The 16947-nt window shown below is 36.5% G+C and overlaps 4 protein-coding genes across 4 annotated transcripts; 2 read left to right on the top strand and 2 right to left on the bottom strand.

Annotated features, from left to right (window-relative positions):
- LOC105618464 (UBX domain-containing protein 4) lies at positions 1-2350 on the bottom strand. The gene is made up of 7 exons (XM_012199999.1): positions 2269-2350; positions 1930-2064; positions 1344-1801; positions 1007-1279; positions 619-924; positions 303-535; positions 1-136 (listed from the first exon to the last, which is right to left on the bottom strand). Exons 1-7 carry the CDS (start codon positions 2348-2350, stop codon positions 1-3), a joined length of 1623 nt encoding a protein of 540 aa, XP_012055389.1.
- Positions 2351-3847: 1497 nt separating this feature from the next.
- On the top strand, positions 3848-8858 carry LOC105618463 (39S ribosomal protein L10, mitochondrial). The gene is made up of 3 exons (XM_012199998.1): positions 3848-3869; positions 7927-8442; positions 8504-8858. The coding sequence occupies exons 1-3, from the start codon at positions 3848-3850 to the stop codon at positions 8728-8730; spliced, it is 765 nt and encodes a 254-aa protein (XP_012055388.1). The 3' UTR covers positions 8731-8858.
- On the top strand, positions 4503-7388 carry LOC105618462 (partitioning defective 3 homolog). Its single transcript, XM_012199997.1, has one exon. It carries the CDS (start codon positions 4503-4505, stop codon positions 7386-7388), a length of 2886 nt encoding a protein of 961 aa, XP_012055387.1.
- A 274-nt stretch (positions 8859-9132) lies between the features above and the next one.
- On the bottom strand, positions 9133-16383 carry LOC105618461. The gene is made up of 9 exons (XM_012199996.1): positions 13392-16383; positions 12869-13113; positions 12621-12798; positions 12238-12410; positions 11359-11540; positions 10650-10761; positions 10392-10574; positions 9328-9570; positions 9133-9213 (listed from the first exon to the last, which is right to left on the bottom strand). The coding sequence occupies exons 1-9, from the start codon at positions 16381-16383 to the stop codon at positions 9133-9135; spliced, it is 4389 nt and encodes a 1462-aa protein (XP_012055386.1).
- Between the last annotated feature and the right edge of the window lie 564 nt (positions 16384-16947).

Raw genomic sequence — 16947 nt, 5'->3', positions numbered from 1 at the left:
TTACATTTGCTGCGTAGAGTTACCGTTCCAAGTATTATTCTCATCATTATCATCCCCACCTGAATGTAGTCTGTGTATATTCCCTTGTGCTCTGATTGTTGTCCCTCCTTGATTACCCAAGTATCTTCTAAACAAACTGTATCATGAATAGAATGTTTATTTAATACATGAAATAAACATTAAATTAATTACATATTTTATATACAATTTTGTTAAATATATTCAAATATAATGCAAATGCATTTATAATCACGTTTGTGTATGCAAGACTGTTTAACATGTGTTTATTGAAAAAAACCTACCCCGAAGATTGAACTACATTTCGCCGATTTGGTGAAATAGCTCTGTCGGGGTTGTTTGTCATTTCTACGGAATCATTGTTGGAATCGCCACTTTGATTCGCGTCTCCGTTAGTGCCGGAAAAATAACCTACTATGTAATTGTAAATACGAATAACAGGTGTAAAAAAGGACCATATGAAGCGTGAGAAGTATCCAACATCTTGAGTTGAAGTTACCACTGCCGTGACATTAGACTGGAAAAATATAAGAAAATATAAAGTGTGTGAATATAATTAAAAGTATAATACTTTACGAAAGAAAATCATATTCTATTTACATTTTTCAAAGGAAGAATTAAAATAACGGCGGTCGGAACCAATTCTAATTCCAACAGAGTTTTGTCATTTTCCTCATTAGTCAATTCTCTTCTAGGAAATGATGTCGACATGGCGAACTGTCGGAAAGGTAGATTAATATTTTCGGTAACGTAGGTGCGTAAAGTGCGCAAAGTATCGGATGGTTCAAATTGTCCTGTATGAGAATTGCCGGATGGCAATCTAAATTGAATTCTGGTCACTGTGGCGTTATTAGTTGTTGGATTATATTTAGGTTGTTCTTGATTCTGTGGTTGTTGTATTTGTTGCTATTGAAGAAAATAAAAGAAACTTTTAATTGATTCTAAATATAAAAATCATTATGATTAAAATGATTAAAATAATATTAACCTGTAGAGCAAGTTCCTTTTGTTTTCGTTCTAGTTTATCTTGAGCGATTTGTTGCCTGACTTTTTCACGAGCTGCAGCCTCAGCAGCCTTTTCTCGCATTCTTTCTTCATGAGCTTGCTTTATTTCTAATTCTTGCTGCATTTGCCGCATTTTTTGCACATCGCGTCCCATCTTGCGCCGTTCAATTTCACGTTCCCGTTCCTTTTTCTGTTCCTCGTCTAGTCGTTGTTTTCGTTGGAGCTCAATTAACTGTCGTGCTCTTTCAATCTTTTCCTAGAAATGTGAGATAGATATAATTTGTCAAAAATTATATCCTTGATAAAATAAATTCACATACCTCAGCTGTCAATTCCTTATTTTGATTATCTTGTTTAGTTTCAACATTTATTTTTGCTGATGCTTCATTATTGTCTTGTCCCTGATTCCCTGTGTTTAATGAAGTTGCAGATTTTGCTTTTGTATCTTCCGTGACATAGTTTTCATTATTTGAACTATCTACTGGTGTAACAGATTCTGTTGTACCAGAAGTTAAATCTGCATTTGGATTGGAATTATTATCATTTATATTAGATGTAGTCTCAATAACATTGTTATTACTGCTGCTACTGGCAGCTGTAGCTTTTTGTTCTGCATCAATCAAGTTTAATGAAGATTGTTTATTACTCTTTCCTGCCTTCGTAAGTACATTATCAATTTTGGATGCTAATTCAGATGCAGTTGCACTACCAGCAATAATTTCCAGTGGTGTACCATTTTCTCCAATGAAAAATAAGGATGGTACTGGTACTAATTGATCTGATTGTTAAATTTAAGGAAAATTTTAAAATGTGATAAATAATACTAAAAACAGAAAGATAAATGTTATATAATATGATAAATTTCATATTAAAATAGAATAATATAAATGTTATATAAGAGGATACAAATTTGCGCAAAGAATCTATAAGCTTCGGATCCACTCTCTAATCTTATAGCTATAAAATGCTCTCCTTCTAAGCGGGAGGAGACTTCTGTAGCATCAATTGCTTGAGCAAGTTGCATTGATGTGTCATCTTTGCCTAAAAGAACATTATACTAAAATCTATATAACTGTCTCAATTTATGTAAATATGACTGATTTGTTGAAGTGTCCATTATGTACTTCACATATTTCATGTATTCATACGTTATATATATTTATATATATTAGATTAAAAAGGTAATTGTTGGATCGAGTTGAATCAAACTAGAGTCAAATCTAACCTAGAATTTGGATTACATACCTTCTACGAATACAACGAAAACTGCCTTCCTCGATTTTGACGTCGCAACCGCCTCGTTAATACTTCCCGCAAACCACTTCATTATATGAGAATATTCGTATATTTCGTTTCCTTATAATCTCTAACAATATTGATGACGTAACGAAAAAACTGCGGAGTGAAACACTAGAAATTTTGCGATGGTTTGACGTTTCAAACGGAGTAAGATTCAGATAGGTCAGATGTACGATGAGTCGTCACTCTCTACTGTTACCTGATGACGACAATGATCTACCCCCACCTATCACCAAATTAAATATATATTTTTTATTGTAACTTAGTGGAATATTTATTTACCAATTGATATATTTTAATAACTCATTTGATAAATATATGTTAATACAAAAAACAAAGTACTTTATTTATTCTGGATAATTGGACATATAATATCATTGGTGGCAAATTTGGACTATTTTTTAGAGTTAATAAAATCTTATTTGTTACAAACTAAATTTAACATGAAGAGTCTTAAAAACGTTCACAGAACTGGATCTTATAGCTTTCAAACATCTTAAGAATGAAATATGCTATGTGAAGATAATAATAATCTTTGTTAGACAGGGCTGAATTAAGATTCATGCTGCCTCTATGCAATTAAATCGTTATCGCCCTTATTTAGACTTCTCCAATTTTAGCTTAATACTTTGCAATCTTACTCATATTGAATTTTTTGCGTCGATAGCTTTATGTTTTAGATGAGAAGTCTTATTCTTGATCATATACGAATAATTTTCACATACGAAAAAATGACAGTTTCTCGATTGTAATTGATTCTCGATTGTATACGAAATGCTATTTTCGTATGCGATATTTATTCTTTGAGTTTATTCGTTGAGATTCAAAGTATTTGTTAAAAAATAAGCTCCTGGAGATCGAATTGGATAGGCCTGTCCTTATTCAAGCCGTTCAAGCTGAATTTACATTGGTTGTATCGTAGGTTGTATCGTCACAAGTCGCAAGTTGAGTCAACCGATGCAACAATCCGATGCATTAATTTTAAAGTACGTTTACGACACCTGCGATGCTATGATAAGATCAATGTAAATTGCTAATTTGTTAGAAATTCTTTTCAAAAATGCCATCCCTCTAAATTTGCCATCTTCATATAAGTTAGCCTAATACATTTGTCGATCTCTTAGTTAAATAAATCATTGTAAGTTATTGAATTTTTCTAATATTTTTTAATTAAAAAAGATAATCGGATAAAATGAAATCGGATTAAATAAAAAATAAGTATTTTAGAATTATTTAATAAGGTATATCGACGTAAAAAAAATGTTGCGAACTACTTGCTATCATTTATATATTATAGATACTTACTTTTTTATTAAATGGACAAAATCGGAGCAATCCTGTCGCTCGTTGCGAATGCGCCTATAAACAATCCGCAATTAGTTATGTCGCAAGAACAAGAAACGGTGGACTAGAACCATTTCTGTTCAGTCTGTGCTATGTAAATGATGTCGCAGTAACTTACGGAAAACGAATTTCTTATTGTTTTTATTAATATTACGACTCTGAGTGAGAACATTCCTCAGAAATGGCGCAGTATCTGAAAAAAGGTGCGTATAACCTATACTGATATTTATCAAGTACGATTACATGTCGCTCTCGAATCGAGGAATCGTTCGGCACGTTAGTGGTATCTGAGGGTAGTGGTGGTCATGTGCGCCGCCATTTTATTCAATTCCGTCGTTTCGGCGATTGCAGACTACGACGGAACAGTGGAATGAAATGTTATAATGGCGAGTGCGTCTATTCCGCATATTTGATGTCGCGATAAAGTTGGGCGTACGCGGCCGCCTTATCGATTGTCCTGCCAAGATTTCAATACTCGCGGACGTTATCGTTAAGCCATCGTGTCGGTGATTCGACTTACGGATTAGTTGCTCTATTACTGAAGGTCGCAACGTGCCGACGCGCTACGTATGTGAATCATACTTGGAGATATGGAGAGGTGCGACTCGAGTAGCACGCGATAATCGCGTTACTCATATCAATTCCGCGACACGCTACATTCCGGAACACGTGCGACGGCACACGAGCGTCTCGGTGACGAGCCGATGGACATATATTTTTTTTACGCAATTTCGCCATTGTCGCGTAAATCGTCGTGCGTAATTCCTTGTGCATATATATCTTTGCACACATCTGCGCGTGCTTATTTCTTCATATAATATGATATTGGAGCGAGCATGAAGGTAACCGTGTGCTTCGACAACGTCAGGGTGGTGGTCCCATGCGGAGATGGAAGTTTACTGGTCAAGGATCTAATGCATGAGGCCATCCTGAGATACAAAAAAGCCACTGGCAAAAATGATAACACCTTGATCATTAATAGTCTGTCTTCGTTGACTGGAGGTGGCTTGTTGGATCCGGATGACAGATTGTGTGACGTAGCCGATGATAGAGAGCAGATCGTAGCTCACTTTGCTAGCTCCGATGTCAATCATGTAGGTGGAGATGGTGCAAGTTCGGTTGGCACCAACAGTCCTGACTTCTTCCATAGAGATGTCAAGGAGCAAGCTTATCCAATCGATATCCATTCCTCTGTGTCTAGTAGTATTAAGAGAGAAAGTGCCAAGCGTTTGTCAATGCACGCATTATCAACAAGAGAACCTTCTCTCACAACGTATTCTGCTCAATCTCTACCAAGAGAGTCTCGACGTAGGGAACCTTTAGGTCAAGATTCTAAAGCTTCGTATGAATTTGGCAATAACATCGAATCTGGAAATCAAGAGGTGCGAGAAATAGTGATAAAAAATGAAGCAGGGCCACTGGGGCTCCATGTGGTGCCATGTTACGACTTATTAGGCAATGATCAAGGACTTAGAGTCGAAGGTATCGAACCAAATGGTCGCATCGCCAGAGATGGACAAATTGATTTACATGATAATATTATAAAAATAAATGGTCATAATTTGTTGCATATACCATTTCCAAAGGTCCAAGATATTTTTAGAACATGTATGAATGATCCCTGTCTACAAATTTCCGTTGTTAAACATAAGAAGAGAGCAAGGAACGAAAAATCTTTGCATAAAAACCATGGGAATACCAGTGGCGGATCGGAGAAAACCGAAGGTGATGAGAATATTAAGAGACTTCAATGCAGCAACTATAATCTTTTACAGACTGCGAACACTAGGAAAATTGGACGGATGATAGAAATAGAATTAGTAAAAGGAGGTAACGGTTTAGGATTTAGTGTTACCACACGTGATAATCCTGCTGGAGGACATTGTCCTATATATATTAAAAATATATTACCAAAAGGTGCTGCGGTAGAAGATGGCAGATTGAGACCAGGTGATAGATTGTTAGAAGTAAATAATAAGGAGATGACGGGCAAAAGCCAAGCAGAAGTCGTGTCATTGCTCAGAAGTATTCCTGCTGGCGGTAAAGTAAGGATGGTAGTATCGCGTCAAGAGGAAATTTCTTCAAACATTCCAGAGTCTCAGAGTGTTGCGACATCTGCTCCCCCAACTGCTGAAATAATGGATAATTCAAAATATTGGAATGCATTAAATAGATCACCAGCGAAAAAGAATGATGTACAAGATAAAGTGAGCACTCACAATTATGAAAAGTGCACATATAAACCAATTAAGTCTTCTGAAGATATTGTTTTATCTCCACGGAAGAATCGTGTGATAATGAACTTAGATATACCAGTACATGATTCCGAAAAGGCTGGTTTAGGTGTTAGTGTTAAAGGTAAAACCAACAGTTCTGATGATAACACTAACATGGATTTAGGTATTTTTATAAAAAGTGTTATCCATGGAGGTGCAGCATCCAGAGACGGTCGTTTGCGGACCAATGATCAATTGCTCAGAGTTAACGGCGTATCTTTGTTAGGATTATCTAATTCTGAAGCAATGGAGACTTTAAGGAGGGCAATGCTCAACACAGACAGCTCAGTAACTGGTGTGATTAATCTTATAATAGCTAGGAGGGTATCATCATATGATACAAATGAGAAAAATACTGTAGATAATTTACAATCTCACCGTAAGCCAGAATCTGTTAGTAGTATATACATATCGGATTCTACGAAAATGAATGATGGCATAGTTAAGGAGAAAAATACTTTAAATTCTCAAACCGATGTATTGGATAATGGTGGATTATTATCTTGCGTTACAGCTTCGCCATGGAATCCAGTCATTGATAGACTAACAGAGCAATATAGCAAGAGTAGTTTAAGAAACGAAAGTTATTGTCTTGCTACCAATAAGACATGGATAGAACCTATTAATAATGTAAAGAAAATTATAGGAACGCGCGATGATCGGGTTGAAGCAGTATTGTTAGAAGAATCTAACAACGATAGCTCTCAAGGAAATGACACCAAACGAAATGCCGAAGATAAAGATAGCCAATATTCCGGAGATCCTACGTACGACAGCCAGTTATCTTTGGAAGAATTAAATTCTTCGTCAAATAAGTTTTCTCGTGATGCTCTTGGCAGACAGAGCATGTCTGAGAAACGACACGCAGCACTCGACGCTAAAAACACAGATACTTATAAAAGAAACAAAAAGTTGCGTGAAAATAGAGAAAATAAGAACACAGATCAAGTCAATCAGAAATCAACTAGCCAAACAAGCAATCACTCAAGCGATTTGGGAGATTACTCGAAGAGGAGCAGCAAGTCGAATAATTTTGAAAAACATTCAAATAAAGGGGCCTTAGTTGGAAATACAAGTGCCGACAACAATGTGAGACACCATGAAAAATCTGTTGATGTTGCTCAATCGGAATATATGTATACTATACCCGGATGCAATAATAAGTTTCTTTCGCCAAAAAAACATTGGCTCGTAGACGATGTACATGATGAAGTTACAGGTAGCAATAATAAAGACGAGCGAGAAGGTTTTTCGAATAGTCGTGGAGATGTAAAGCAAGCTTCTCTTAATTCAGCATTGGATGACCGATATAAGCGAAAGAAAAACGGTCTTCGATCGATACTTCGATTGAATAGAAATAGGAAATCACTTAATTTTGGGGATAGCATAGAAGCGAGACACGAAACTAGTAATTACTGCAGCGGCAGGATCAGTTACATCGCATAAATGCAAAGAAAATATGCAAAATAAATTTTCATAAGTAAATAATATATATATATATATATATACACATTATCGCGCATCTGCAAATATATACACATTTTGCATATATATAAATATATATTTTATCTATATATATATATATACGATCTGTTCCAAAGTGCCTTATATCATTAAAAGAAAGTAAATAATTCTGTATATATATATGATTTTGTACTTGTCTTTAATTGATACGGATCATGTACTTACTACGATATAAACATTATACATGTAATTTATATGACACCGAAATTAAATAATTAATAGTTCCAAAAGAGAAATTCTCTTGCTAAATCGGTTCAAATACATTTTCGTTCTCATCGATTTAACTGTACCGGTAGTCTCTTCAATTCATAACAAAACATCAATTAACATTGAGGATAAATATTGCAAAAAAAATCAGAAAAAAATTATGGTGGTAGGTATAAATTTTTAATTGATCGACTTTCTTTTTTCGTTAATTTTTTGTAATAATTTAACGATATTGCTTTATTATATGTTTCAGCATTTCAGATTATTCCAAATACAATCCTTTATCAGCAGAAACGTTTTCGAAGCAAAATTAATATACAAAGACCCAGAAAGCCGCATTATTTCAGAGCATTGGTAAACGAATTTTTGACGCCTTTTTACCCGAACAAAAATGAAAACAAGAAATTAGAAGAATTATGTTACAAAGCAAGAACTTTGAAAGAGGAGAAAGAGATGGAATATAATCCTTATGAAAGAATAATAGCACGTGAGATCCGCAATTGGTTTGACAATTCCAAAATGATTGCCATTTGCCATCAGAATTCTATGACAGCAGAGGATGCGTTTGAGCTAGCAGTTCCATTAAAAAAATTAAATATGTACTACAAACGATATAACAATAAGATTATGAAATTAGCATTAACGGATTCACCTTACACGGCAACAATGCCGTTATATTCGTCGCAATTCTGCATTGTATTTGGTTCTGACATAAATGTTGCTGGCTTTGAAAAAATTATTAAAAAGTTTCCACAAGTTATTTTATTAGGTAAGTAATTTTAAAAAGCATTAAAATAAATGATACTAAATTTATCTATTTTTTTGTATAGCGGGTGTACTAGAGGGACAAGTGCTGAGTAAGAAGGACTTTTTGAAATACGGTAAAATGGATCTTACATCAACGCGGATTCATCTTGTTCAGGTGTTACAAAGTGCAGGTGGTAATAACTTGAATCAGCAACTCACGCATCATCAGTCCACATTAATTGCTCGATTAAAACAGATCGGTACAGATAAAACAACTTCCGACGAGAACGAAGAATCGGTGCCTGTATAATTGCAAAAAATTGCTTGTATTGATAATTTATTATATATTAGATTTATCGAAAGCTTTAAGTAAAGTATGATTTATTTCCCTACACTTTGTATTTGCGATAAAAATAAGAAACATTGATATAAAATTAAGTGTATTCCTCTTTTTATTAGAATCTTTCAATCCTATCAAGGACGGTGTCGCGATAAGATTATAATCATTGAGCAAGCAGCGTATAATTTCTATTACATACTGATTCATCGGGATTCGAGCTTATACTAAATGTGCGTATAAAAGATCTTCGCATGTCTCATCGAGTCTGTGAATTATCGTGTCAATATGAAAGCATATAATATAAAAGCATTTCTGAAATATCTTATTGTCACCATAAACTTTCTATTTGTCTATTATTATAGTTGTAATTCTTTAGTGGCAGTAATTGCAACGGGGATGACACTTAACTCCATTTTCACCACATCTGCAACCACCGGACGTATCCCCTTTACCCTGCAACAAGTAATGAATATGATCAATAAAATCATAAAACATGTTGTTAATATTGAACAAATCTCATTAGAATCTATATAAGGTCTCTAATGCAGAAAATAAATTAATACGTACTCCTGGACCCCAACGCGGTCCTCTGGTTACCCAACATATCTCCGTTTTGCACATGGAACAAATTAACCAGTCGCAACCCCATTTTTTCATAAGAACAACAGCACATGTAGGACATGCAAGTGCCTCTCCTCTATCGACCATCTCTTTGAGCATTGCTGTTGTCCTTCTAGATTCCTGGTCAGTTTCTTTCGAAAGTTGTAATTCTTGCTGATATTGTTTGCAATTCTTTCCAGTATGAACAACCTTTGAAATCAAAATTTATATGCTTTTTATTTTATCTTAAAAATCTACTTTCTTTGGAGAATCTCACTCAAAATATGAAAATTGAGTCTTGAAAAAGAGTGACTTAATTTTTTTCAATCTTTAAGAGTGAAGTTTCAAAGTAAAACTTTTTAAGATTCTCACTATAAAAATTTTAGAGAGTATATTTATTTTATAAATTGATCTGTTATTTGTAAATACTAAATAACGTAGAATCAATGTTATAATTTCACACTCCACAATATAAATATTATGTAACACATAACATTGACAATGTTGAATATTAATTATATATAAATTATAATATTGATGTTATGTTACTTTTAATTGACATTTACTGAATTTAATTTTAGTAGTATGTGCTTTGCTAAATGCATTCTGTACTGGAATATACTACGAGAAAAAAAAGATATATAGAATTTTTAAACATTTATTTTTAATTAAGTATCATGTCGATTTTAATAACAGTAGTTGTGTCAATATTTTATGCACTCGTAATTAAAATGAGAAACAATAAAATGAAAAACTATTGAAATGAGAAACAAAACAATACAAAGAAAGATTTTTCTTGTTATGAATTTACACGCATATATATTTTTAAAAATAACCTTTCAAATTCATTATACACATAATATCTTTAATATTGAAAATAAAACGTGGAAGTTTATTACGTACTGTTTGTTAATATTGCATATCATTTTCATGCATATCAATTAACAGTAATATTTTTATATCATCGTACATTTCTGTTATTCGGTTTTCCTAAGTCTCTACATTTTTCGATAGATATAAATAACACTCACCTGACAGGTAAGACAATTATTAGCTTCACATACAGGACATAAAAAATTATTCACGTCGTCATCATAAATGCACCAACCAGGACAATCCGGTGTTTTGCAGTGGAAAGCCTTGTTTCCAGCATTGTTCTCAGCTTGCGTGATCGATTTCGCAAGATGTTGCTGATAAATTTCCGGCTCGACGAGCTAAGTGTAAACAATAATAGAATCATCACAAACTTTATTAAAACTTCGGTCGGATAATCTTAAACAAAAATTTACCGCCTTGATCTCACGTTCTTGAAGGGTTGATTCACACGTATAGTCAGAGTCTCTGTATGGACATTTCACTTCCGCTTCTTCGCAATACGCAATCGTATTGGCGATACATGGCCTTTGAATATACAACGAAAATTCCTTATACGCGGAAAGTAATTCATGTTAGTCTTGATTAATAAATAAACAAATGAAAAATATAATTGAACCATCGCGTGTTCTTTTTGTGAAATTTGCCACATAATAAGATCTAGGATATTCGTGTGTCTTGCGGAAATGCTAGCGTTATTGTCGCGTTAGTAATGTGCATGCTTATTATAGAACAGATAAATATATCTATGATGCATTACAATTTAATATGTAACAGAGTAACACATATCTATCTAGACACTAGAACTAGCTAAATACATTTCGCTAGGATAAATTAGAATCGATACAGGTGATTCCAGAGAGAAATGACTCATTGAGTTGATAGCGAATTGACAACGATATGATAATTTTGACATCAATTCGACGTATAATTATTGATGGTCATTTCTCACTGCGTGCATTTCTAGTGAACAGCTACAATGAGCGAAAGTGATCTATTGTAGATTATATCTTTGTACAGGGGAAGCACCTATGCAAAAGCACAATACAGTTATTGAAATTGATTCCTGTTCTTAACGGATTAAACAGTAATTAAAGCTGGGATGTGAAGATTAAAGGGTTCTACCTGCAGAACATGTGTAAACAATCCCTTAGAATTACACCTTCTCGTGGACCATATGTAACGAAGCATATTGGACACTCGATTGGCTCGGAATTTGGAATGACATCCCAATTCTCCAACGATATCAGTTCCTCGTATCGTCCTATCTTGATGTCTTCCGACATGTTCGTCTCCGCTGTTTCTTGCTATTGTTGTATATAAGCATACAAAACGTACATTACATATCTTCATCTTTGATCAATATATGCAGCTAATAGATAAACAATGAAAATTAAAAACACCGTGAATATTTAATAAATTAAATAAACGAAACTAATAGCGTTTTCCATTGAGAAAAGACTGCGGCACCAGCATGTGCTATATTTTAATAAAAACTAATGTAGTAATAGTGCAGGTTTATACGGTTCAGTGGAACATATCTCTCTCATAAGACATCCATTTTATTGATATCCATTTTATAACACATAAAAATATATACGACTATGTTCAAACTTAAATTACTTATTTATTTATTTAAAACATTTTTAAAAATTAATTTTATACATTTCAAGAGTTTTAAATGTCAAAATGTCATTGCGTAGCTATTATTAGAAACATCAAAACTAATACAATGGCATTAATTAGAATAGTGTAATATCATATCATAACGTAATATTATACTTTATTAGCACGAACATCTCAATTTCAACTTGCACTGGTCTCCAAAGGTTAGAGAAAAAATTGAACTCAGTGCAAGTTTTTTCAGTGGAACATTAAACACTGAAAATATGTGAACTGGTTTTCACAGTAGAATAATAAAGTTGCATTCATTACTAGTGTTCTCTCACTAGTTCTCTCAGTGGAAAACGCTATTACATTTGAGATAGCACGTCGATGCATTACCTCATGTTCATTTGTTATCGATATTATTTTATCTGCTTCTTTGGTTTCTTGCTTTTCTTCGATCGTCTGTAAAACTTCCATTGGTGGATCTTGTATCAATTCTTCAGGAACTTTCTCTGCTGGCTGTGGCTTGTTCACTTGTGCTGCATTGTCGATATGCAATGCAACACTATCTACAATATTGCAGCATATCATAATTTATCACTAAATAAAAATAGCATAAAAATATTTCATTTCATAATTAATTATATAAATATATTTATAATTATTTAAAAAATAAATTTTCATATTCACGTTTTGAATAAAGGACTTTAAAATAAAAAATGCCGGAATAGATTTTTGTTTACTAAGAAATCATATTCAATCGAATGAATCAAATTTACCGGGTGCTACGAGATAAAGAAACACTGGTGAACCATCCACTGCGTGTAACTCGACGAGAGTGGCTTCGTCGTGATCAGCCAAGTTTTTCCCAATGATCCATCGCTGCACGTTCGTGGGTATCTCAAACTCCGTATGTATCTTTGTCTTCAGCTCGGCTACCGTCATTCTCGTCGGCAGCTGTTATCACAGCCCGATCCATGAAACGTTTTGTTTGCATATCGAGCAACCGTCAGTATCGGTTACTTACCTGAAGTGGTATGGGCCCTTGGTGAGCGAGTTTATCTTCGATATACATATTGACTTTAATCGACTGATCCTTCAAACGCGCCGCCGAACGCTGTCGAATCACGGAACAATGGATTTTGAGTCTTGCCAATTCCTTCGCTAATCCCGCCGCTTGCTGATGATGACCCGACGCGATGGCTCCTTCCAGTTTTCTCAGTAATCGATTTATGGCTAGAGTATTCATGTTTCTCGCTGTTGAATTATCGTCTGCAACAATAACCATATTGTAGAATTTTTTCTATAATTATTTTTAAAAAATATTAAATTAAAGAAAATTAATTAGAAATTTATTCTTTTGAAACTTTCAAAAGTAAATTTCAAAAGTAGATTTCTTTTAAATTTAATAGAGATTATTTATTTGTATATTTCTTCATTTTTCTTAATTTTTCTTATTTGAATCGAATAGTTGAAATAGATATTTTGTTCTGAAATAGATAATTTTTTAATAAAACTATTATTTTAGCAAATATAAGCTGCGAAATTACCTTCATTTGTAAGCTCATCATTGTTCAACATGATCTTACTCTCGTCTGCAATATTGGATTGCTCTTCAGGATGATTATTTTGCAAAATATCTTTAGATGTTGTCGGATCTGGTTGTTGTTTTGGCGATATGGGAAGAACGTGAGTATTTGCGTATAGCGATGGTTCTATCACATTGGCATAAGCGTTTTCCTTGTATACTTCTTTCGTGGTCTTCATAGCTTCTATCTCGGCGAAATCGCGTGGTCGTATCAATTGGAAAGTATTCTTCACAAGAACCGAACCCTTGCCAGAAGTCTTGTAGAGTACATTCTCATGTTTCCATCCCGATGTAGACGGTCGCTCGGCGGAAGTGGAAGGTTGATTTAATCTACGGATGTTTCCACTAGTTTGCGCTGACGAGGATACCTTTTGCTTATCTGTCTCGTAATCATTTGACGTTGTCGCTATCCTCGTCGTAGCAATGTAGGAGGTCTTGTTTGTAGGTACGGGCGAGCGCTTCTCAACCTTTTCGAGAACATCATTTGACACAATCTTCTTCGACTTGGGCCGTTTTGGTAACGAGTGTTTCATCTCCTTCAGCATCTCCTTCAAATCCGCAGTAATTGGGTCCTCGACATTGAGAGTGGTTAATTTTGTCTTACTGGACTTCGCCTTCTGGTCTGAATCAATCAAATGCAACGTTTCCTTGTCTTGCATTGATCTTTCCGGCTGTATCGTCAATCTCGTTTTACCATCCTTCTCGGCTTCCACAAGGATATCGAGTACTTTGGTCACTTTACTCGATACAGCTTCATCTCCTGAAACTTTGTCTCTGACATTGTCAGATTCGGCTACTGGTCTCCGTTCGATGAATTCTCTAGAACGCAGCTGTCGGTCGATCTCGTTGAAAATGTCCGAAAATTCCTTTTCTCCCTCCATCTTTTCTCTGAAGGGAACTTCTAACGCAGTTTCTGTACTTTCAGGTAAGTTACGGGTACGAGAAAGTAGAAATTTTCTTCTTGTTTCGAGATTGTTCAATTTCGGCGATTCTTTGTCCTTCGTTTCTTTGGCAATTTCCTGCCGCGATCTAATCTTTTCTTCCGGAAACGTGATATCTTTCTGAGCAGTTAAAGACTCATTCTCGCGATTCGCAGTGAGTTGACTTTGTAAAAATGATATTCTATTGGATGCGTCTTTCATCAGCTGATCATTTTGTTCCTTGCTAGAAGTAACTTTGATGTCTACTGACTTTACATCGGCGTTCGTTGATTCAGTTCTATTTTTCGATGATCTCTGTTGCGGCAAGAAGTACCTGGAAATATCTTTATCAACGCGAACGCTTTGGGCGAGATCTTGTTGCACCGAGAATCTTTGATTCCTCCAATCTCCGATTTGTTCGAATCTGTCGTTTCTTATTGCATCGCGATCGAACTTATAACCTGGTTGATCCCTTTTAGCAAAGAAATTAGCATTGACCGTGACTTTAGTAATATTGCTGATGGCATTGAATTTTGAGATTAACGCGCGCGTGCCTCGTCTAGGCGATGAACTCTCAATCGCCGAGGTGACCATGTCCTGAACTAGTTCTTCGTTGACGTCATTCCTCTTTTCGAAATCTTCAGCAAATTTTGACGTCTTCAACAACATCGACGCCCGTGCTCGAGCCTGCTCTTCCTGTACGATCGCCGCCGCTTCTTTATCCAGCTCGCTGATGTTCGTTAGAATAGACAAGCCGGATTTTCGTTTAGTCTCTTGTCGTTTCCTCTCGTCACTCTGCCGCTCGCCGCGATGAAAAAAGTTTAGCCTTGACAGGGAAGCATCAATGGAATAACTTGGAGAAGAATTTATACTTGTTCCGACACACTCCTCCTTCATTTCGGCGGATGTCATAGAGCTGCGAAGGACGGCGCCTCTTTTGGATGATCCAGAATCGCGAGAGTGCTCGAATACGCTACGCTTATACCAAGGTCGAGGCATGTTCAGAGTACTAATTGGACTCTGTGCTCTTTCTTGCAGGACCGTTACGTTGGACGCTTCTGCGTCGCTATTGTTGTTTTTCGCGGCTTTTGGGCTGCCACAAACTTCCTTTTTTGATAACAGCATACCACCCTGAAGGATTAATGTATCGTTACTGATCGATTTCCCTTCATCGACATCCTTCCGCACTTCTACTTCCATGCCGTCGCCATCGATGACAAGCTTGGACTGTTCCACAGTCACTTTCTCAGGAGGTCGCGGCGCCCGTCGTTTGCGTCTATTGCTGTTCCTTGGCGGTGTTTCGCGTACATTGACCTCCACGATCTTCACCGCATCGGGAGGATTGGGTGCTTTCCGTTTTCCTTTTACGTGGACCCGTCGTCGTGTGGACGACCCATTGACTCTCGCGCTCTCAAATCTTTTCGATGAATCCGATAAATCTTTTCCAGGTGTCAAGAAGTTCCCACATGAGCTGAAGGTCGTTGGCTGCAAAGAGTACCTGGCAGTGATATCTTGTCTCCTAGAGTGTACATTAATTGGTAACGTGCAGGCGGCGGTCGACGACGCTTTGTTTTCTTTGTTACCCAAGTATACTTTCGAGGCTCCGGCAGCGAACGGACCTACTTCAGCTGCTTGCTTGAGTATATCCAAAGACAGTACGTTGCAACGGCCCAGAGTTCCCGTGTGAAATGCGAAACTGCGGACTGTGGTAGTACTGTAAAAGGTATTTACGCTATCTACGCTGGAGTAGATGCTACTACGTCGTCGGACGACGCCATCATCGTCCGGCCTCGCACTCGTTTTCCGTCGTTTCTCCACGGTTGAATCTCTATTTCGTTTGAACCACTTGAACAGGGAAAACCGGCCGCTGTTACCCCCGCCGCCACTGCGTGTCAGAGAAATCGTTTCACCATCGACAGCACTACGCGCTACCACATCGTCGATGAGACCGGACGTTCTTCCTCTGCGATTGCCGTTCGGTACTTCATTGAGGGATGCGCTCGTCTCGTTACTGCATGCGGTTTGCTGTACCATTCTTACTCACTCTCTCACATATTCCGAGGCGCCGCGCCCCGCCTCAGCCCCCACGCTGCATAGTTCTTTATTTAGATTCACCCGAAACGTGGTTTTAAGTTCCTTCCAGTTTCTGCTATACACGAACGCCAAAAAATTTCGACGGAGCAATTGGAGAGTCTCCCAACGACAGTCATGTCCGCCGAATAGACATTTCGTCGCAGAACCCTCTTCCTCTCGCTCTTCTTCTCATCCGATCTTCGTTCTCTCGTATTTAACTGACAGTTCCTAATTCATCCGTGTCGAGAATCGTCCATTGCAGGCTTCAACGAACAGAGGTGTCAGCTGCATCGCGACGACGACGTCTCTTCGGAAATCGGGCAACGACATACGTGCACACGCGCGACTGTATATCGGCGAATTTTGCGGCCGAATCGCCCGTAGTCGATGCCGAACCGTCGACAAAGATACTCATGTCAGTAAACTATTAATAGATCGGGTGGTCTCTCTCTCGTGGCGGGGTTATTTTCAAGTCCACTTTGCACACCGCGCGCCACCGGCCAAAATCAAAACAGAGAAATACGG

Source organism: Atta cephalotes (genome assembly GCF_000143395.1).
Source record: "Atta cephalotes unplaced genomic scaffold scaffold00017, whole genome shotgun sequence".
Lineage (NCBI taxonomy): Eukaryota > Metazoa > Arthropoda > Insecta > Hymenoptera > Formicidae > Atta > Atta cephalotes.
Note: the sequence above shows the minus strand (reverse complement) of the source record. Positions and strands in the feature narration are given on the sequence as shown.